The 22,126-nt window shown below is 38.7% G+C and overlaps 1 protein-coding gene across 4 annotated transcripts in view; it reads left to right on the top strand.

Annotated features, from left to right (window-relative positions):
- The window catches only part of LOC141452786 (glycine receptor subunit beta-type 4-like), a 238,916-nt gene that overhangs the window by 100,154 nt on the left and 116,636 nt on the right, over positions 1 to 22,126 (top strand). Inside the window, exon 1 of one of the 4 annotated variants that reach the window (XM_074125218.1) lies at positions 1,261 to 1,337. The exons of the other annotated variants lie outside the window; for them this stretch is intronic. Within the exon in view, the coding sequence (XP_073981319.1) occupies positions 1,326 to 1,337 (12 nt within the window). The 5' untranslated portion in view covers positions 1,261 to 1,325. Of the gene's footprint in view, positions 1 to 1,260; positions 1,338 to 22,126 lie in introns of those variants that run through there. 4 annotated transcript variants of the gene reach the window in all.

Genomic DNA, 22,126 nt, shown 5'->3' with positions numbered 1-22,126 from the left:
ACATGCTGCCTGTCGACACACCAACATTCTTCTCACTGAATCGAGATTAAAGTAGGGTTTAATGATGAAGCCCAACCATGCCCTCACCGCTTTGTACGCAATCTCCAATTTATAATTAACTCATGAGTACGAAGTGGCGGTCACAAGTGCCGATAGGTAGACAGCTGTCAATTGGTTTCCCCATGAAGCTAAAACAGCTTTGCAGCTCCGCTGATAGAGAGCAGTGGTGTCTGGTCATTAATAAGGAACGCTTGGAGGATCTTTCACTCTATTTAGTCTTAATGTAGTTATGCTTCCGTTTAATTTGATTAATACGTAATTCCTTTTTTTAAATATATAATTTATGTTTAAAAATGCAATCAACTAAATGGAAAGATCATTACTGTAATTACGAATTATTCATGTATTAGGCGCTCCATCATTGGGTATTCCTTCATTCGTGAAGTTTGGCCCAAGGCTTGCATACATAAAAGAATTGTTACCGCAATTCCAGCTCATGTAACTTTTCTTTATCTTAAAATGAAGTACAATAATCGTTGAAATTTTTGACTTTCATCGGGAAATACCAATACGAAAATATTGTTTTACACCTGTAAGTGTTTGAGAGTGTGGATACGTTATCTCAAAAAAGGAAAACATAACAGGAAATGAAAATTGTCATACTTGGGGGGGGGCCACTAAATTTTTAATTATTTTATTGACCTTTAAAATTTGAATTCACACTGCTGCATGCGCACACATTGTGCTTTTTTGTCACAATTACTTTTATTTCATATCTTTATCCAAGATAATCCATTTCATTCTGGCGAATAGGTGGGCTTAAACTTGTTTCTAAAGTGCTATTGCAGTATCCTGTACAAACATATCAGCTGCATGTCACAAATAGGAATTCAATAAGTAAATAAAATTCTAAATTTGGATCCATTTAATGGGAAACATCCTTTACTAAGTAGGGCGATTGCAGTACTTCTTCTTATGTCAAGAAAGAGAAAGTAAATAGTTTATCAACTCGAGTTTTTTTTATAATGAGATCACATTTCTGCCAGATCAATTTTAGATCAGTAGAAACTGATCTACTAAAATAAATATCAACATTATAACGAGATAATAGAGTACGTGTGGCGGCAAACAGACAGACGGTAGGTTACACGCTTCTCTGGCACAACTGTTAGTTATTAAGTTAGTCGCTGGCAGAGCCACAGGCACACTCTAATCTCTAGTTTAACTCTTCTTTTCCATTGTGCGGCGTGCGTATGTGCAAAAGGAATGGTGTGCGCTTGTAGGCTAACCAATCCACGTTCACTGTTAGTTTTTCCAGCATCTGTATGGATTACATGGTATTTTTTTAAGCATTTAACCAATGTGTGCCTTTCACAAGTTAGAGGCGAGACTGTGGCTAGAGCCCAGGTAGCTTTTGTTTGACTGTCCGTGCAGTACTCTAAAAATGTTTTGTTTTCTATTTTTTTGTTGTAAGAGGACACTTTGGCTCTAGGCATACTTTCAAGATCGCGCTTTAACCCGAAATATCTGCTTTGAGACCTCCTCAGCCTCAAAAGTGGTTTTTTTCACAAATTGCTCGGTGATTTTGCGAGTCTATTATGCTCAGCACAATTAAAAAATGGTTCAGTTGCGGCCGTTGATCGCAATAAGGAGATTTGCTACAAAATGTCTTCTTTTGATTTTTAAAATTAGTATCCTAGTTAGTACAACTAGTTCTATTCGATTAAGGTAACTTCTGGCACGGGGAGCCTTGCTCTAACGTGCCATTTCAATTTAAAGTAAGGATTTACCACCATCTAAATACTAGTAAGGTTTAAGTATGTTACCGAAACTCCAGATTTAAAAGAAAATTGGACGACTAGAAATGTGTTTTACGGAATAGATTTTTGCAACTTTTTTAGTGTTTCCTGTGGAGAGATTTAGATCGCTAAGTTACATTCTGATGCCTTGGTGAGCCCTAATTGCCATTTATTCACTTTTCAGCGTCTTTTATGGGCTCAAAACGATGTCCTTTTGATAACTCGTTAAAAGGGAATTGGACATGGTCTCAATTCTTTCCTCACCAAGTGCGAAAAAGTAATAAAGACTGTTAAGAAATCCTGTCATGTGAGCACATCCGCTGCCAAGAGACTTCCTACCCACCAGAATCGCGCTCCAAGAAATCTAAAGTTTTGTCCGATGTAAGTGTACCAGTTACAGGTAGAGCGCGGCTCAGTAGGCAGCAAATGAACGGCCTCTGGTTGAACTCAATTTATTGGAGGATATTGTGTGTGTGCCGTGCCAATCAGAGCGGCCGGATAATCAAGCCGCACTCTAATTGGAAGGCCCCTACTCTAGGTAATTTATTTGGCCAGAATGAGATTGTTAGCACTCTGGATTTTTATTCCCACCACCGTCTGCCAAATCTAATCTGGCGTGATCACTCTCTTACTGCTGTTCACAAGGCTCTGACTCGTCTTCCGAGTCATCTGCCATCCTTAATCACTTTTCAAAGAACCCTACCCACCTCCACTCTCGGAAGTACCCAAATCGAATTTCCAACGAAAAAAGTTTCTACTAAAAGTTAAATCAATCAATCACTGTACAAAGTTGAAGTAAAATCGTTGGAGCCCGAGCTCAAGCAGAGATCCCGGGTTCGAATCCAGCTGCCCGGTCCCTTAGAGTATCTCCTTCTAGGAGCTTCTTACGGCTCACTGCCCAGTTATCGACTGTGTTGTGTATAACGAGAGGACACAGTCTGGAGGAGGACAGTGCGCTAAAAAGCTCCAGGCGCAAATGACCTCAATGGTTGACGCGCCTTGATTGTATTCAGCTGCACGAGTGATAGTGGTGAAAGTGTGTGTAGCAAACGGTTCGTCTTAACAAACAACTTGCTGGTATTTATGTACCATTTATTCTGAGTAATTGCTTTTGTTAAAGTAATTGGAAGATAAGTTTAACGAATGAGCTTTTATTTTGGTATAAGACAGGCGCAATGTTCCGTTGTTAGTCCGATCTGGAAGTAGCAGGTGGTGCAGCGGATGTCTGTTTGGCTGGAAGATCGGGCGGACGAGGAAGAGAGAAGGGACCCTGAGTGAGTACATCGCATTAACAATTTATAGCTGTGTCTGCTAGAATCCTCTAAATACGTATGTCGTAGAACAGTATATAAGTCACATCCTTTCTACGTTCACACATATCAAAGTCCTGAGAGCACCAGTAGATAAAAGAGGAAGGAGTGCTGTTTGCTTTGACAAACAGAACCTAATGGGTTGGACGGCAGGCTCGCTCTAAGAAATCTACCCCTCCAACTGAAAAGCTTGGGACTTCAGCAGAGTATTCGCCTCGGGATCCGACTAAGAGGGTCCGCCCCATGCTGGATTTCCAACAATCGTCAAAGGAGTCCCCACATCGGCCCTATCTATACCTATACCCTATCTGGTATAGCAGCCTATACCAGAAACCCAGTTACTAAATCTTGTGTCTACTACCTCCACTATAAACCCATTAAAGTCCTGGAAGTTTATGGGAAAATCTGGTAAATAAGGAAACTATCATCCTGTAACTTTCGTTAGCAGAAAAAAAAAAACAGAGTTACTTTTAGAAAGAATAATAAACTGAAGTATGAGTATCAGAGCTTTTATTTAATGACTGAAAGATGGCGTTCTAGCCCAACCCGATTATTACCACCATTTCGAAGAATTCAGGTCAGTAAAGTAACGTCCCGCGGCAATAACTTTAAATTAAGATTAAAGTTCTAATAATTGTGTAAATGCTTTGTCTCCGGCAAGAGTGCATGGTTACAGTTATTGCTATTCATAAAAATGTAAATTAGACGCCATGAATTAAATGGAGGATCGTGAATACAAATAGCTATAATGAGACCTTGGTGAAAAGGTGGATCAAGTTTTTTAACAGTTGCTATGTCGTCTAATGTGCACATTATTCAATATCGATTTGGCCGTTTGTGTCGATTGGTTCTTCTTCTCTTTAATAAGATGCAGAAGGTTACATTGTCGGCTGGAGCACTTTGTCCAATAATCTGCACTGCAACAGCTAAAATTTAAACTTGCTCATATTCCTCGTCAGATATAACTTATACAGGTTTTCCCGAAACTCGGTATTTCAAAGTAGCTGTAATTGTTACTAACGTTTTACAGTTTGTAAAGCAGTACATTAGACTTAAATGGCACATTAAGTTGGATTACTCTCTGAGCATTCTGATTTCACATCTTTCTGAATAGTAGAGGAAGAGGAAGAGGAAGAGGCTAATCCCCACTCTGATTGCTTGGGACGTGAGAAGATCTAATTCCAGAATTATGATCAGACTTAGGGCGTTTCTTCGTCAGGTTACCGTTTATAATTGTTCGGATTGGATATTTCCCAGCATTGAACTACCAATCATCTCTTCAACAAAAATATAAATTCCCTTGTGTGTTGGGAATCAGTTTTCATTAAAATGCATCACAACATGGCGGACTAACTTCTCTTGATCCACTTCTAAGTAGATTTGTGGTTTTCCTTCTATTTCTGGAAATTCTTACAAAACTATCCACTTTTCTTTTTCCCTTAAGCTTAAATAAGTTGAAAAGAATGATTATGATCACATTTGAATAGATATCTTCATATTTAATTTTTATTGCATATTCTGATAATTTATCAAATACCTACGGGGGAAAAATTAGTAAAAAAATTCTTAACTATACTTTTCTATGAAATAATTAGTGTTAAACAATCAACCAACTTTCAGAGGAAGAAGTGTAAAAATGGGCGGTTTGATTGACCAATCAGGAGCTAGTACTTTCATGGCGACCACGCCCATTCTTGTATGGCTGCTGGTTGAAATGTGCAAGCTTTATAATTGATAAATAGTTTCAACTTGAAAATTCATTTACAGTTTTTACTTTTTTTTTCGAAAATGGCATCAATGTCTGTGTATTATGTATAATAAAGTAATTTTATAATAATAAGTAATAATAAAACACTTCACTTAATTATTTGAAAAGGATTGTGATATAAGTCCAATAAGAGGGAGAATATATTAAGCAAGGAAATGGCCAGAAGGAGAAATTGGGATACAGGAATAAAACGCAATAAGAAATAAAGGTTGGAACGAGAGTGAGGGACGCCACCAATCTTCAGAATACTTTCTACACATAGAGCAATTATTATTTTATTAACAAGGCTTATTATTTTACAGTCAATTATAATGCCCCAAACGAGGTACAAAACTACAAACTGTACAATTAGTATTCTAGTATCAGGCTGGGTACAACAAGGGAGAAGTGACTTTTAATAATTATTACAATGCTGGACAAACACTGGACTTAATGAGTAATTAATTATACAAAGACTGCATACAAAAGGGGAGAATATGACTATTAATAATTATTACAATGAACATAACTTACATGGAGTTGCATAACAAGAGTACCATGGTCATGACCAATTGAACAGATAAATATATAAACCAACAACGTGAGTTCATTTCTTAATACGCAGAAGCGTGTTCGAAGTTTTCACTACCAAAACGGAAAGACGCCAACATGGCGGTGCAAGCACACATAGACACCCAGGCCAAATTACTTCACAGCACATGTGTCTCTCCTTTTTCCAGTCAAGGACAACAGTTCTCTTGCACTCTGCCTGTCACCATCTCCACACCGTCCATACACCCAATTCCGCCAACCGACACAGGGCGCACTCAGAAAATGCGAGTCAGGGGGGCCGCAACTTGTTCGGGGACCAAACAGATTGCATAAATTATTTTAACATAAATAATTATTTTACAGTGATTAATTAAAAAGTAAAGTAAAGTAATCGCCTATTTTTTCAGGCGGGGCTTAACGTCCAACTACCAATTAGGTGTCGTGGACGGAGGCGACTAGCAAACATACTTTACTGTAAATTTCTTTTATTAACCATTAAATAAAATCCAAGGCCTAAGACCGGGAATCGAACCCAGTACCACAATACATAATAAGATAGTGATTAATTATCTTATGAGGATTAAGTTTGTATAGGACATTAAAGTATAACTCCTACAATACGCAGCGCCCAATTCTCAAAATTATTCGAATCTTTTATAAAAATAATAAGGGGAAAAACTCGAATAATCTCATTCATCAAAAGTTAAATTAGATATTTTGGTTTTATACTTCCTGTGAGGAGTACGAGAGGGCGAAGTGGGGAAACAAAGAGGGAGTAAATGTGTTACCAGAACAATGGCTTAAACAAAACCAAGGGACTTTCAGTCGCAGAAAGTTTAAATTGCAAGTTCTAGGAGATATTTCTTAAAGTTTTATTTCCAAAGAGATTCAATTGCTTGACAACTAACGCCATGCAACTCTACACTTCAAACAGGAAGTGGTGAGAGAACAATACGGATCAGTATAATGTTCGCTTTGTCTAACTGTTTGTACAAACTTACCTGTTCGTTTTTATCGAGGATAAGAGATGTACAAGAGTTACTTGCTCTTAAAGTCCCCCATCCCAAGTTTAGCCAACCTGCTCGGCCCCCCCCCCTACACTTGCAGCAAGTTAGGCTCTACAAAACTCTTCAAACTGCTATAAGAAAGTTTCTATAGACCAATAAGGCTGTGGAATTTCAAGCGAACAAAAGGCGCACACAATGGGCAGATCTATAAATCTGCTACCAGTCAACTGTCAGCAACTCGCAAATACCTTCCGCTTTTTCGACAGATGGAAGTACAAGAAGCTCTTGCTTTATTTTGTATCATTGGCTCTAAATGTCACCAATTAAACTTTTAATTAGTTTCAAAGTTTCTTTTCAACTTATTTTAATTTAAGCACCATTAAAAGTACCATTACCTTTCTTTTTTTTGCTTTAAACTTCTACAACAAGAGTGAAAGCTATTTATCCATCTTTTGGGCCATTGTCGTCGGATTACATACAGAAGACCTCGACTATCTCCATCAGATGTACACTTGTATTCATACCCGGCTGGTCGCTGGTAAGAGTCGACAATCTATTTGTGCCAGGCTCTTATTTAGAATTGCTGATTTCTTTATGCGCTTAATTTGACCGCAATATATTTTTTTTTCGCGGTATTAGGGAGGAGTGAAACGGAATGTAGGCGTGTGAGGCGCCATCATGCCGGTCAGCCCGCAATGTGGCTACTACGGGCCTACACACTTCCTATAACTCTGAACACTGAGCATCTTGCTCCTCAAGTTTCCAAATTTCTTTAAATTACAACTTCAACTAGAAGAAGAATTATCTGTATCAGGAAGACATTGACAAAATCCATACTGAAAAGTACTGGCAATTAGAGAATTAAAAAGATATTAAAAGGTAAGAAATTGGGAGAGCTGACTGAAAATGAGAATTACGATTAGGGTGGGGGACGCCACCAACACTCAGAATACTAACAGAGATTGGATAGAATATGATCATATAATTTTAAATGATTCAGCTGTACAAAAACACGCATAATGTGGTCTAGACCGTACAAAGTATATATTAAAAAGACTTACAATTTGGTACCTTACGAGACATACAATTACAATTAGCACGTGCTTGGCTTCTTATTACAATTCATGTTCCCTCGCTATTACAACATTAATTCCACCTTGACACAACAGACATAGACTTCGCGACATTAATGGGTCATTAAATATTTATATTAGAGTCTTTAAGGAGACACAGGACAGGGGACCTACACGCCGGTGTAGCAGGACGACATCTTGATCATGGCTGGACTTGGCAGCAACTGACATACAAGGTGACACTGACTGCGGTTCCGTTTCCCCATGAGAAGCCCCCGGGCAACTGGCTCGAACTCCCAGGCACAAGCTGGAGCCCCCACTCCTTCCTCTTCTCCAGTTCTGCCAACTGGGCAATGATGCGCTATTACAAATTCTAGGCAGGGGGGAGGCCGCACCTCCCTTCGAGGATCGAACACATACCTTAAATGGTAGTTCCGGTAGAGGGCGTTTTGATCGCTAACTTAAAATCAGGTCCCCTGGTGGCAACCAATGGAAATGTAAAGTTCCCATTTTCCACAATTTTCCATTTAAGAAACACTTTGATCCTCCATGGACCACTTCCTAAACACTACTTGTTCGCACTTAGAGCACCTCTAACCCTGTTTCGAACCCCATCTCATTACTTCCTCTCTAAGCGGATTAGCAGCCAGTGCCCTGTTATCTATTAATATTCCAGACAGTTAGTATGGGCCAGCAGAGATCACCTTGAGGTCATTTATCAACCGGAAACAGTTTCTCCTGGAAGGTTACGCTAAAATTGGGTTAAACTATCGATTCTTGCAGTCAATAATGATTGCAGTCCTGACAGTTAACATGGTTTTGCAGTAAATGGCAGTAGATCTAGTGTCTTTGTTCACTTGTTGTTCACCGTGTCTGTTCTGATTGGCTAATGAATACTCAATAATAGTTTAGAGAGAAGGCTCTCAGTAGGGTGTCCATGAACTTGGTGATTCCAGCATTCTGTCTGGAGCGAAATGTCTCTCCATGGTTGTCATTGTTGATGTTCCACATTGGCTTCTAACTGATTCAATTGATTTTAATATTTTATATTGGAAATGATTGAGATATTGTTAATTTCAAAACCAGATTTCCTTTGTTTCATTTGTTCTTGGAAAAGCGTCAAAAAATTGCAACATCCTTTTCAATTATTGTAAAGGTCAAGTTTGTAGCTAAGATTTATGCACGGGGCGATTAACAACCTCGTGCAAAACTTTAAGAAACAAATTAAGCATTTCACAGTTGGCATCTCGCTTAAACTTTAAGTCACTATTTCTTTTATCGTAATTGCCAAAACATAGTCAACTTAACCTTACAAGGTTAGCCTAACTTAACCTAACCTAACCTAACCTAACCTAACCAGACCAATATCAACCTCAAAGAGGCCGCCTGACTGAATCGTTCTGGATAAATGTTTCAAATGAATGTAAAAAGTTGTAGGTTTAGAATTAGTGTAACGGATTTATAGGAAATCGAAATTTTCAAGAAAAATCTAAAATGATAAAACAAAAAATCGGCTCTGAATCGTCGCTCTTTTGGTCAACCGAGATTTTCTTCAAAGTGGAGATCCAGCGATTATTTTTGAGTTTCGATGGATACACACACTAACTCACAACTCACATTCATTTACACACCGACTTTTTTTTGTAAAAATACGTTTTCCTTGCTCATGGATTCTCTGACAACGGGTATATTTGAACAGGAAAATTTGTACGAAAGAAGTATATCCTCTCATTAGCAAAGGGAAAAGAGGGTCCTCACAAAGAGCCTTTGGTTAGGAATTGTCAGCTTTGGGCTCTCTACGATTCTTGTTGGAAATATTGGCTCAGAAACAGTTTCACTTTCGGTAAAAACTCCTTTCCGTACATTTGACCAAATTTCCCGTTTATTGAAGCAGAAAAAGAAAGGAAAGGAAAATGTAGGTCAATGAGGCCCGAAACGCTTTTCAGCGGGTACAGGAAATAGTCTAGGTTCCTCTTCCGTTTTACTAGCCACGATAAAACCACACGCACACCAGAACAGCAGCCATTGCGTCATTCTCTCTCTCCCAATGGATAATGAATCGTGGAAATAGCTGGGGCCATCGATAATTTGCAAAAACATTAAACTCTCCACAACTATAAACAGGAAATTGGAAAAGGTACAAGTTGCTGTTGATTAGAAAATTGTCAGCGACAGAGAGGACGTTTGGCTTTGTCCTCATTTACTCACCGCAAATGTCTGTGCATTTAGTGTGCACAATTTCTGAATATATTTTGTATAATATATTATATTTCTCTAAAATCTGTAATCCGGACTTGGGCCTCTGCACTTCATAGATGAAAAATAATTTTTCAAATTTTTTGTTGCCCCCCACCCGGTAAGCCAAAGTAGTAGGAAACAGATGAGTTGTGGTCTCCCAATCTGGGGACTGCTTGGCATACTTAAGTTATCATACGATTGTTCAATAAACTCGAAATTTAAACTAATCATTCTATCTTGCTTAATATTACTTCTGGGATAGAGCACCTACTTATTACAACAAACTAGCGCTTTCGTGGGATCTACCATCACCAGAATAAAAGGTGTGGGCAACAGTAACATGTGAGCAACAGGAATGCCTTTTTTCAAAAAGAAAATCGTTAGAGCCGAGCTCTAAAAGCACAAAAAAGTCACAAAAAGAAAACTCCCATCCAGTAAATGGTAGTTCCGATTCTGGGATTCTTTGTTGCTAAGCTCCATGTTGGTACTCAAAGTATATAATTTGAGCTTCCTGCCATTATTTTTTGCTTTTAGAGCTCATGTTAACGCACATGTCTACAAACAGACGCGCCGTTTCTATTTTAGAGACTCAGTGCCATCCAAATGTGTATCTCTGATGAAAACTCGTTAAAGGAAATTCGACACGCTCGCAATACTTTCTATTAGGCGTGAGGGAAATGAATGGTGGTCGGTTTGTAAGTAGGTGGGAGAAGTCCAGCTGAAAAAATCTAAGAATCACCGGAAACAAAGATTGTGTTCCATTTGCGTACCAAGATGGGACCTGTTAGGAAGTTAATGATGACACTCCCTCAAACGGAATTGTGGGCATGTGCATGTGGAAATTCTAACCTGGTGCAATGTCACTGCAACTCTAGGGAACCTCGCTTTTTTTTATTTTTTTTTCTGGAATTTCTAAGTGAGTCGCCAAAAATTGAACTTGAAAATAATTAGGCTTGCACTTTTCTTTGGGGACAAGAAAGGGGAAAATTAATTTTTCAAGATGTGAAAAACGCAGCATCTCGCTATCTGCAACAGACCATTTTACTATAGTGAACGTGCTTCTTCTTGAAATCCACTTCCTTTTAGTTCTAATTCAAGTTCCATTATATGATTGTGGTAAAAGCGATCACACCAGATTTAGTTTTTGTTTAATTCGCAAGCTCGTTTATGTAATATCCTCTATATCCACCAAAGGATAGAGGGAAACTTACATTAGACAGATTACCTTATTGCCAGGTACGCCCCAAGGGTCCGCACTGCGATAGAAGGACTGACTAAGCCGTCTGAATTGGGTCGTTACATAAAACCTGTAGAAGTAATAAATGAATCCATCTGTGCAGCACAATAAATGACCTTTTTAAGAGTAAAACGAGGGTAATTTAACTTGTCTTTATACGATGGCATGCTTCTGGAATGGGTGTAGCATCTAAAATAAAAAGCTTTGAATGAAACCCACTGTCCTGAAGGAGAGAGCTTACTTTATGGGCAAGTACTAAAGGAGCCCCTCTTTACGGGGATGAAACGTTAGTCCCAAAGAGCGGGGGATTACTTCGCTGCAACAAATTGCAAGCTGAAAGAGATATCAACGCTCCTTGAGTAACAGTTGTGGCCCATTTTTAGATTTCCAGAAGTGGTTATAAAAAGTTAATAGCAATAAAGTTGATGTTATAAGTGAAACCATAAGAAATAATATTGAAAATCTGGTAAGAACACGACTTTCTCGTTCCTTGAATTCAGTATCCTCTATTTCCGGTAAAAGTTAGCAAAATCAAAATACTTCTTGGGTAAAAAGAAGCTGTAACTAATAACTAACTGCTAACTAAATTAGTTATCTGAAGGTGCAGTCATTAAATCAATTTGATTTCCGTAACTAAATTAGTTATGCTGCAAACTAGTTGCTCTAATTACAACTTACAGCTAACAGCTCTTAGTTTAAGTTGTACTTAAGCGAATAATTAATTCAATCTAGTATTAGCCAATCACCACTACGTAATTATGGATACTGAATTATTTGTAGGATTAATTTTTATACCTACTTTAGTCCAATGATAGATAAGAAATATATTTATTCCTTCTACAGCCCGCAGGAATAAATGATCTGCAGTTAATAACCATGCATTTTGCTTTCAGACATAAGTTTTACTTATTGCCGTAAATGTTACATATTACCTTATCACTACTGTGGTTAATTTTAGTTATTGTCCTAAAGTAAAGTGAAGTAAAGTAATAGCCTATTTTTCCAGGCGGGCTTTACGTCCAACTACCAAATTAGGTGTCGTGGACGGAGGCGACTAGCAAACATACTTGACTGTAAATTTCTTTTATTAACCATTAAATAAAATCCAAGGCCCTAGACCCTGGGAATCGAACCCACTAACCAACAATACATATTAGCTTTACAGGTCTCGCCTCTTAACCGCTCGGCTACCGTGGCGCCTTAGTTATTGTCCTAAATTTTAGCTAATGTCATTTATTTACAATTGAAAACTTTTGTACCTTCACTTTACTCTCTTAAGTTTGACGACCGTAAATTAAACGTAAATACAAAACTGGGTAACCAATAGTTGTTAGTTATAACTAAATGTTTTAGAATTAGTTGTTAGTTTACTCTACAATGGCTAACTACTGTCATTGTTTACTGAACTGTTAACTAATGGTCAACACTGCTTTTATCAGCTGCGGTAAAAAGCCCAAATATAAACAATAATTGCCTGCTGCTACTGGTCTGACATGTAGTGTTCATGTTTTAGGTATTTTCTGGACATTGAAATAAATTTCCGTAATGTATTGTGACCACTGAATCATGAGGTGAGAAAGGAGTTCGATTGTTATGGAAAATGAAGCGGATTGGGAAATGTTTCCACCGATTCCTCCTTTTAGCACATCGAATAAAATCTCAGGAAACTATTTTTTTCCCCCCAAGGAAATAGGGTGGCCAACCTGAGAGAAGTAAGGAGACCAGAAAAGACAGTAATTCATTGGCCGACCCAGTTTTTTTTGTTGACGTGTGGTCGGACGACGACTCATTCTACTTCTTGCCTTTCATCAACGGCGAGCCATAAAAAAAAGGTCCAGTCGACTGCTGGAGATCCAAACCGCCCCCACCACCCCCATCCTCTTTGGCTAGTCAACTGTTACAAACCTCTGGCTAAGATTTACTGGATCATCTCTTTTTTCTACTAACTGACACCGTTAACTACGTTCCAAGTAATTTATCTGGTTCCATTATGACGTCGCAATGGCGCCATCTTGTAAGAAGTGACCTTTCTTCATTCGGACAGTTAAATGAACTATTCTTTTAAGGGACTGCTTTAATTGCTTTTAGTGCCCAAGGCAGCAAACAGTAATATATCTTTCAAAGGTTTTTTTAGAATCCGTGGTAAGTCGCCAAGATAGAACCCAAACCCAAGCACCCAAAAAAGGGCGGTGTTTCTTTTGAAGCCCTCCATATTCTGTGACAACAATGTTTTAATCACTCCTTGTACGACTAATAGAAAAATCTCGCCTTGCAAGGTGCAGGGCTCCCCATCAGTCACTTTGCGATTGTCTTCTCAGGCCTCCAAGAGCCAGAGGACCACATAACGCAAACTTACCGTGCAATCTGACGTCACAAAGATCTATTCTCTACAGCAGCACTCACGATTTGGATTATTTTTGTCGTATCAATGGGAACATCTAATCTAAATATTGTAGAAACCCAATATCCGGTGAAATCCCAAAGTTACAAATTGATTATAAATCCAATACCTCCACTTATGTGTGGGATATTTCATTTCCCGAGCTCCTGGTTTTTGAGTGAACTCTAATCTTATCAAACGTTGCTGGTGAAAAGCGGGCTAGAAAGCAGGCTGTAATGTAAGCACGGCGCGGAGAAGGGAAGCACTTTGCGTCAGGGAGAGGATTTTCTCCAGTTCTTTGCTTATTGAAGACATAACCGTGAATGCTTATTTAAAAACAATGTTTCTACCATCACCAGAGGGCTCTGTCTTTAAATTAGATCAGGATACCCCCACCCTGTTTGTTTTCATCCTTAGATATAAACGTAATTCTCTTTCCTTAGAATAAAGATACTTTCCTTGGTCTTATCTCGGGCATCGTGTGTGCTGCCTGTGGCATGTGTTATCAAAATAAATTAAGAACTTCAGTAGGAAAGCTCCACTCCGCTTTCACATCGATTTTCCAGCGAAGAAACATCAGTGAAAATGAATAAACTTGCAAAGTAGCGCCGCACATCTTTCCAATTCAAATCTTAAAGCGACTTGGAAAAAACGAAATTTGTTAAAAATTGAGGAAAATTACGCTAGAGTCTGTGGCAGCAAAAGCAGATAGGCCTAAGTTCAACCAAGCTGTTGCACTGTCAGTTTGTCTAATTCTACTTCAACCTTCTCTTACCCTAGGCAAGGGAAGTATTTCCATCCCATTAGATTTTGAGTTCCCACTGGAGATATCCACTAACACCCCACCCCTTATCTAACGGCCAAAATCCCTTAGCCGGAAGTAGCACTCTACCGAGTAGATCATCATCTTTTTTGAGATTTCAAATCTTGTAGCTTAAACTTTGGATTAGCAAGAATGAAGTATAGTCACCCAGAATTACAGTAAGTCCACTGCAAAGGAGGAAGTATTCTCACAGATATTTTATTGTAAGGGCTTAGCCTCTTTGTGCAATTACTTACAGCTTGAAAATCTGGCCATAAAGCCCAAACAGTTACCATGGTTACGGCCCTATTTTTGGACTTAGCCGACAAACTTGTGAAGAGCTGCAACACCAAATCAAGTTTTACTTTTTGGCATTATCAATTTTCCACTCCATTTCGCCATTTAAAGTACACTCTAAAAGGAAATCAGGAAAATTACTTTCATGTTGGGAAAAAGAAATTAGTGAAAAGTCATTAAGGGTCCCATTGTTGCAGCTGTACTTTATTCTAAAACGGATCTGCAGAACAGAACTTATTTCCGCCTCCCTCTTTAACCCTCCTTCTATAACGTTTTCCGGAAAAACTATTTAAAAGAAAAGTAATTCTAAGATGGGAATTTAATTACTTTAATATCGGACCGAGGATGAGAGCGGTCATTGCTCGAAAATTGAACTTGTGGTCAGTTCAGTAAGCACTCAGCACCCAAATCAGATATTAATTTTACGAGCCGTGGTTATTATTAGGGGGGCCCCCCTAAGTAAATCCAGATACTAAGTTGATTGTCCAAGCTAAATTAGATTTCCGCCAATCTCTGCTATGGAATTTAGGGTCTGCCCTAATTATTCTTGGTCGCCATTGTTACTAGTCATACAATTTACTCGACTAAGGGTCATTGTTTTACCTTTCCGATGAATTTAATAATGAATTTTACCCGAATTTCTAGTATTTAAATTAAATTCACCCTCACCTTTGAGAGTTACTGTTTGTACGAGGAGTCTCCGATCCCTTTTATGGAGATAACTTGAGGGATTATTAGCTGGCATAGTGGCCCTATCACTCCAGCTATCAGTGTGGCTTGATTACTGTTTATTACCTAATATCTGTGCTCAATAAACAGGAGAAGGGAATTGGCCACGAACGATTCCAATACTGGACCAGGGCTACGTGACTCAGCTCCAAACCGGGGGCTGCATCCTTCTCTAAGCCTTCACCAAAAACTAATTTATAAATTGGAATTAAACGTGAAAACAGAACTACCTTGGAGGGGAATCTATGCTTCCCCCACTCTAGACCTCAGGCCAGCTGTTGCCCTTTGCAAGTGCAGAGTTCAGTGCTGTCAATTTTGCATGACCAGCTCTAAGACAAGTCTGGAATGAATACGTACAGACTGTCTTTACTTCTATTCTCGAAGTTTTGTCTTATTTCCTTCACACTCAAAAGATTTGGGTTATATTTGATTGTTACCAACAATAAACAGGTAGTAAAAGCGTACATTATACCGAAATGTAACCGTACAGGGATGCTTACCCCCTCAAAACTGCTCTTAAAATTTTTGTATTAAGTGAAAATAAATTTGTGTAATGTAAATAAAGTTTAAGGAAAATTATAGAAGCCATTTTAAAGAAAATCTTTAAAAAAAACTGAGCAATCCATCGAGTAAAGAGCTATTTCCGGTTTAGGGATTTCCTTCAAACTCGCGAATTTGGTTTCACCCTCAATAGTGCACAAGAGCTAGTAGCGTGCATTACAGGAAACTGGCACACTTCAGGGGTAAGCCTAACCACAGCAATCCATTGAGTAAAGAGCTACTTCCGGTTGAGGAATTCCCATCAAACTCGGGATTTTGGCAGCACATTTTAACTTCTCTTAATAGTGCACAAGAGATAGTAGCGAGCATTACAGGAATCTGGCACACTTCAGAAGGAAATCTAGCCAACCATTTTCTCGGAAGTTAACTCGATCGAATTCCCAGTGGAAAATGTTTAAAGCGCGTGATTGTAATCAACAGGTTGTAACAGCTGTTTTCGCAAAACAAATCTCATAATACTGATCTGATAATTCTATTCACTACTGTGACCTTCTGGTCAGCCAATTTTCTATCAAACTTACATAGTTTAACCTTTTAACTCCTATAAAATATTTAAAAACAAATTCTAAAAGTCTCATATTTTATTTATTGGCTATCTTAATGCCGTAAATATTCATTTTATTTTTCTTTTCGCTGTTTAGTAGGTCGAATCGGTGGGCGCAGCCCCAGTCAGCTGTGACGTTGGTATAAATAATAAATCTAAGGGAATAAAGTCAGACCTTCCAAAGCCACCTGGATGTTACTGCCAAGCTCAACTTGGCCTATCTCTTGCCCAGATACTCCTCCCAAACTGCCGTCTGACATTTTTGGGCACATAGAAATATGTGCTCCATATATCTTCATATTATTTAGATAGTTTACATTTATTGTCGCGCAAGGAAGGCGTGCCAAGTCCTATAGATTCTATTTCCATGTGTGCGTTGCTTCCTCCTTTTTTGTTTTTGGCACTTCCGCCTACTAGAGTGAGTGAAGAAGAAGTGTGGCGATCATGCCAAGTTTCCTGTATCGAGTTTTGAACCGGAAATATTAGTTACCACCATAATGAACAAGCAAAGATGTTTTTTGTCTGCTCTTCATATTTCGTAAACGATGAAAATTCCTCAAACGGAAATACAGGACTTCCGTTTAGATTTTTGAAGTTCTCGAAAACGGCTCCAATATTTCTTTTTTTTCGAAGTTAGCGCTTTCTTTGCACTTGGGAAATCTACAACCTGGGGAACTTTTAGAGGGAGAATCAAAATGAAGTGAGTTGTTCTCATAGTTTCTCTAGCGTCGTCTCAAGGTACTAACTCATAAATGTTTTATTTGTTACGAGTTCGAATAAAACATCTGTTCGATCCTCGAAAGAATGTGCGGCCCCACTGCCTAGAATTTGTCAGGTTGGCGCTAATAGCGCATCATTGCCCAGTTGGCAGAACTGGTGAAGAGGAAGGAGTGGGGGCTCCAGCTTGTGCCTGGGAGCTCGAGCCAGTTGCCCAGGGGCTTCTCATGGGGAAAGTCGTTCTTTGAGCCACTCAACGGAACTGCAGTCTGTGTCACCTTGTATGTTAGTTGCCGTCAAGTCCAGCCATGATCAAGATGTCGTCCTGCTACACCGGCGTGTAGGTCCCCTGTCCAGTGTCTCCTCAAAGACTTTAATATAAATATTTAATGGCCATTAATGTCGCGAAGTCTATGTCTACTGTGTCCAAGGTGTGAATTAATGTTGTAATAGCGAGGGAACATGAATTGTAATAAGAAGTACGTGCTAATTGTAATAATATGTCTCGTAAGGTACCAAATTGTAAGTCTTTTTAATATATATTTTATATGGTCTAAACCATTGTGTGTTTTTGTACAGCTGACTTAATTAAAAATATATGATCATTTTCTATCCAATCTCTGTTAGTATTCTGAGTGTTGGTGGCGTCCCCCACCCTAATCGTAATTCTCATTTTCAGTCTGCTCTCCCAATTTCTTACCTTTTAATATCTTTTTATTTCTCTAATTGCCCCTCCTGCCAGTATTTTTCAGCATCGTAAGTGCCGTTTTCGAGAAAATCTCGAAAAAAAAGGGGAGAAAACCGTTTTATAAAGTGGTATTTCGGTTCGAGGAATTTAAAAGTGCCTGACTCCGTTTGGGGGAGATCTCCAACGAATTATACAATTTTTGGGCTAGTATTGTCTCACTCCTCACTGCCTTGGTGAGAGGGCCCAATTATTAAGGCTGACCGCAATACTTCCGTTCGTAACAGGAAGCATGTTACCCCGACTTGAGTAATACCAACAGAACTTGGTAGCCAAAACAAAGTAGCCAGCAATATCGGCACTTATTGATGAATGGCACTTTTATTCCCCCTCTAACTAACCCTCCCTTCGCCCGCCATCATTTGGAGAGTGTTTATGTTTGCACTAACAATTTATTGCCCAGCTGTTAACTGGGCAGTTCTGCCACTACACTTTCGGGGCTTCTGTTTCTGCTATTCTTGAATAGCTGTATTTTGCTATACTGTGTTTGAGTTAGTAACTTAGTGTTGCCCATATAACTCATTGTACTGATCGGCTTCGCCCGCATCTTATGTAACTGTCGATGTTACGTAATTTGCTCTGCCAAGTTTCCCCTTAATGTTAACAATTTCCTTTATTTATGTTACGTTAATAGTGTTGTTTGTATTGATCTTTAAAGGCAATAACGTTATTATTTGACATAACGATGGTTGTTAAAAGAGCCTTGAATGAGGCCGGAAACTGAACATAATGTTTATATTTTTTAAGCGAAAGAAGACTGGGATTTCTTGTCGGATTTCTACCGGAAATATGCGTTTAGCGGAATCCCTGAACACACACACGCACGCCTGTGTAAACTCTCACACGATTCCCAGAGATCGCTGTTTACGTAATTAAGGTTCGACTCCGACTGTGCCTTCAACCATGGCTCGGTTTACCACGGCACAGATTTTGTAGAACCTTTAGGCTGATGTCTAAAAAAAAAAAAAAAACTCGGAAAAATAGAAAAAGCAAATTCAGAATTCCGGAAACACATTTTATGCTCAAACATTTTTCTGGAAAAAAATCGTTGGGAATTAAAAGTCTTTAAACATGGCAGCGGCGATTTTATCGATACTTTAAATACGCATAGATCTAGATCTTTTACTTCAATATTTTTTTTAAAGAGAAAATCCCTTTTCCGGTGGGTCTAGGATTAGGTGCGCTTCCTTCCGCCAAAAGATTATTTCCGGTGAGAATTGAATTTCATAAAATAATTTGTCTCCTTCGCCATACTTCTTCTTGTTTTTATGATTTTTATGAGTTTGTGAGTACGAGGGCGAGCAATTCGAAGGCTCCAGGAGCCATCTTCTTTGCCCAACACATAGAGATGTTCTCTATGTTCTCACATAGAGATAGCCAGATCGCAAATTAATTATGCGAAAATGATATTTACATAAAAAGTTTGTAATTAATTTAAGCCACCAAACTGATATTAATGGAAATTCGCCATCTTTGTTTTCTGTACGCTCTCGTGCCGACCTAATAATTAAACATTTATTATTATAACAAGTTATGTTTATAGAAATTGTTTATCTATTTCTGCTTTAATATTAATTACAAAACAGCTAGTCTGTTTGCAGAACCAGCTGCAGAATTATCAATAATAATGCTTGAAAGAGAAGGGATTAGCTATGCGGTTAGCGTACTGGACTCCCACGCGGAGGTCCCGGGTTCGAATCCAGCTGCTGACCCTTAGATTTTCTCTTCCTAGGAGCTTCTAACAGCTCACTGTCCGGTGATGGACAGTGTTGTCTATAACGAGATAACACTGTCCGGAGGCCGGCAGTGCACTGAAAAAAGCTGCGGGCGCCAATAACCTTAGACGTTGACGCGCCTTAAATCTTTAAATAATAATAATGCTTGAACCTTAAAAAAAGAATGAACTGCCAGTGGTAAGGGGCGTTCGGAGGCCCCGGGTTTGAATCCAGTCTTATATTTTCTCTGGCTAGAAACCTCTCCTGCATGTGTTGCTTTAATCTGTGGTGCCTCATCTATATTCCAATGGCCATACTACCTTGGAATAATGCAGCAGTCAGATTGGGGGAGAATCCTGCTTTGCCATACCACTTTTGTGACTACTCAGAAGTCTTCCCATTCTTTGAAGGCTGCACTTGTTCTGGATTTCGCGATGGCATGCCATGCATCTTGTCCGGCTTAAGAGCAAGACCTTATTTTAGCCTCCCAAATCTCGCCATGTTTCTGATCTATCTAGTACTAACCACCAGCGGACTTCTTTGGAGAGTACATTATAGGAAGGAGGTCGTTTGAGGGTCATTTCCGTTACCACAAAGTGCCAACACAATCTATGAAAAAAAAGTTAATTAATTGCATCATTTCTTGAGCATAAACTCTAAAAGGCAGCGTTTTTGTAAGAAAAATCTAAACTTCTCTCCCCCTCACTCGAAGGTTACCTTTAAACGAAAAAGTGTTCGCCGAAGGTAGGCAGTGATGTTGCGAGCTGCAGTGTGCCAAGGGCTTAATGCCCTAATTAGTGTTTACGGCTAAAGTTATGCACATTAATTACCCCAAAAACATTATCCCTGACGTCGACTAAAAAACATTAAATACAGGAAAATTCCAGAATATTTGGGTTATATGTATAAAACTGGTTTCCGTTTTTACCTCTTCCTAACCCCAGACAGAAGAAGTATTTCATTCGAATTTAGACTTTCTATTTGAGGACCTTCGAATATTAAAAAGTCGAACGGAAACTCTGAGTACTAAAACTAGCCGAAGATGTGCAAAATGGCCTCCAGATGTTAAATCATAATAAACAAATAATTATTAGAATATGTACCAGTTGATGTTTTACTGTTTATTGAACAAATTACTGACAGAATTACAAGAGAAAGACAATATTCACAAACGACGCCAGATTGTTCTTTTTCTCTTCGGCTTTCTGTTCGATGTATTTCTAACAATTCTGAATCTTACACCAACCTTCTCCACGCCGCCCATTTTGACAGCTTTTTTTAGAGCTTTTATGATTTGTCTGGTGGCTTGCCTGTCTTTGACATCCTTTCCAAGTTTACTGCGGACAAACTTCAATATTGTTCGTTTTGTGTGTCCTTTGTATCTGTGTTTTATACGTAAGCAGTCTTCTACATGATTAATTAATTCATCATCGTCCATAACGTTTGCCTAAAATTCATCGGTTTTTGCATTTAAGTTGAGAATAAAAAGAGAAACTGGACTTTTTCTTTTTCGTCAACTGGAATTTTGTTACAATTAATTGGCCAAAATAATAATATACATAAAATTGTTGCACATGTTAGTTTCATTCGTTTGCATCTGTGACCCAGATGATAAACGTTTTATTTTAGAAATAAAACGATCTACTTTCTCCGATTGCAAAGTACTATAATGTTCTCTCGTTAAAGACTGCTGTGACCACCAAAAGACAGAGGGAGCTGTACGATGCTCCCGGGCTATTGTCCGGCAGCTTAGAGATTCTTGCAAATTATCATTTTCTAAGTTTTAATCGCGTGAATGGATCATTGCCCATTTATTTGAACAATAAATGAAATTTATTTTTTTTTTGCAGTTTGGGTAATTAATTTTGGATGTTTGTTATTATTGAAGTGAATTTAGATTTTATTTGGGTTTTATGTGCAGCATATAAAATCTATCTTCACTCAGTAAACACACTTGTCAGGGTGCACTTTAGCTTTATTAGTTTCTTTCTGCTCTCACGATAAACTCAATCAAACGATTGATGAAACGAAGAACTCAGTGAAGCCCTTTCCTAATGAACTCAACCCAACATAACCCAAACTCACCAAACGGGCTGCTTATTGTTCGTTGTTAAGAGTTGTTTACATTTTACTGCACAAACAATCCTGCTCAAAGAGCGTTCGGCCACTAAATTAAACGTAAATGCTTGTTATATAGGAGCATTTGAAATGTTGTTCGACTTGTTAATGAAAGGAGACTCCTAAACAAATCTGTTAGTCTAATGTGAAGTAGATTTTCTAGTGTGTGTGTGTGTGTGTGTGTGTTCTTTGAAGGCAAAACATGGAACAGTTCGCTGAGGAAACATCACAATCTCTGGAGAAAGTTAGTAACAATACTTGAGACAGATTGTAACATGTGCATACATTGCATACATACAGATGAAGAAAGGTGACTAGAACTGCCTGTTAAAACTGCACACCCTAGAAATACGTTCCTAAGCAAACATTTTCGCTGGCAATGGAACACCTATCCGCACGCACTCTGCGCTTCTCAGATCCTAGAACCTTAGGACAATTAATTCCAGAAAAGGTCATCTTCACCGAAAGCCTTTACTAGCTGTTGAGTTCCTGGTAAGTTTCCTCAAGGCTAATGGGATCCTGACGAGTGTTAGTCGCCAGTATTAGGCGACGGGA

This window comes from Rhodnius prolixus, unplaced genomic scaffold (genome assembly GCF_049639745.1).
Source record: "Rhodnius prolixus isolate KJV_2025 unplaced genomic scaffold, Rpr scaffold_3, whole genome shotgun sequence".
In the NCBI taxonomy this organism is placed as follows: Eukaryota; Metazoa; Arthropoda; class Insecta; order Hemiptera; family Reduviidae; genus Rhodnius; species Rhodnius prolixus.
Note: the sequence above shows the minus strand (reverse complement) of the source record. Positions and strands in the feature narration are given on the sequence as shown.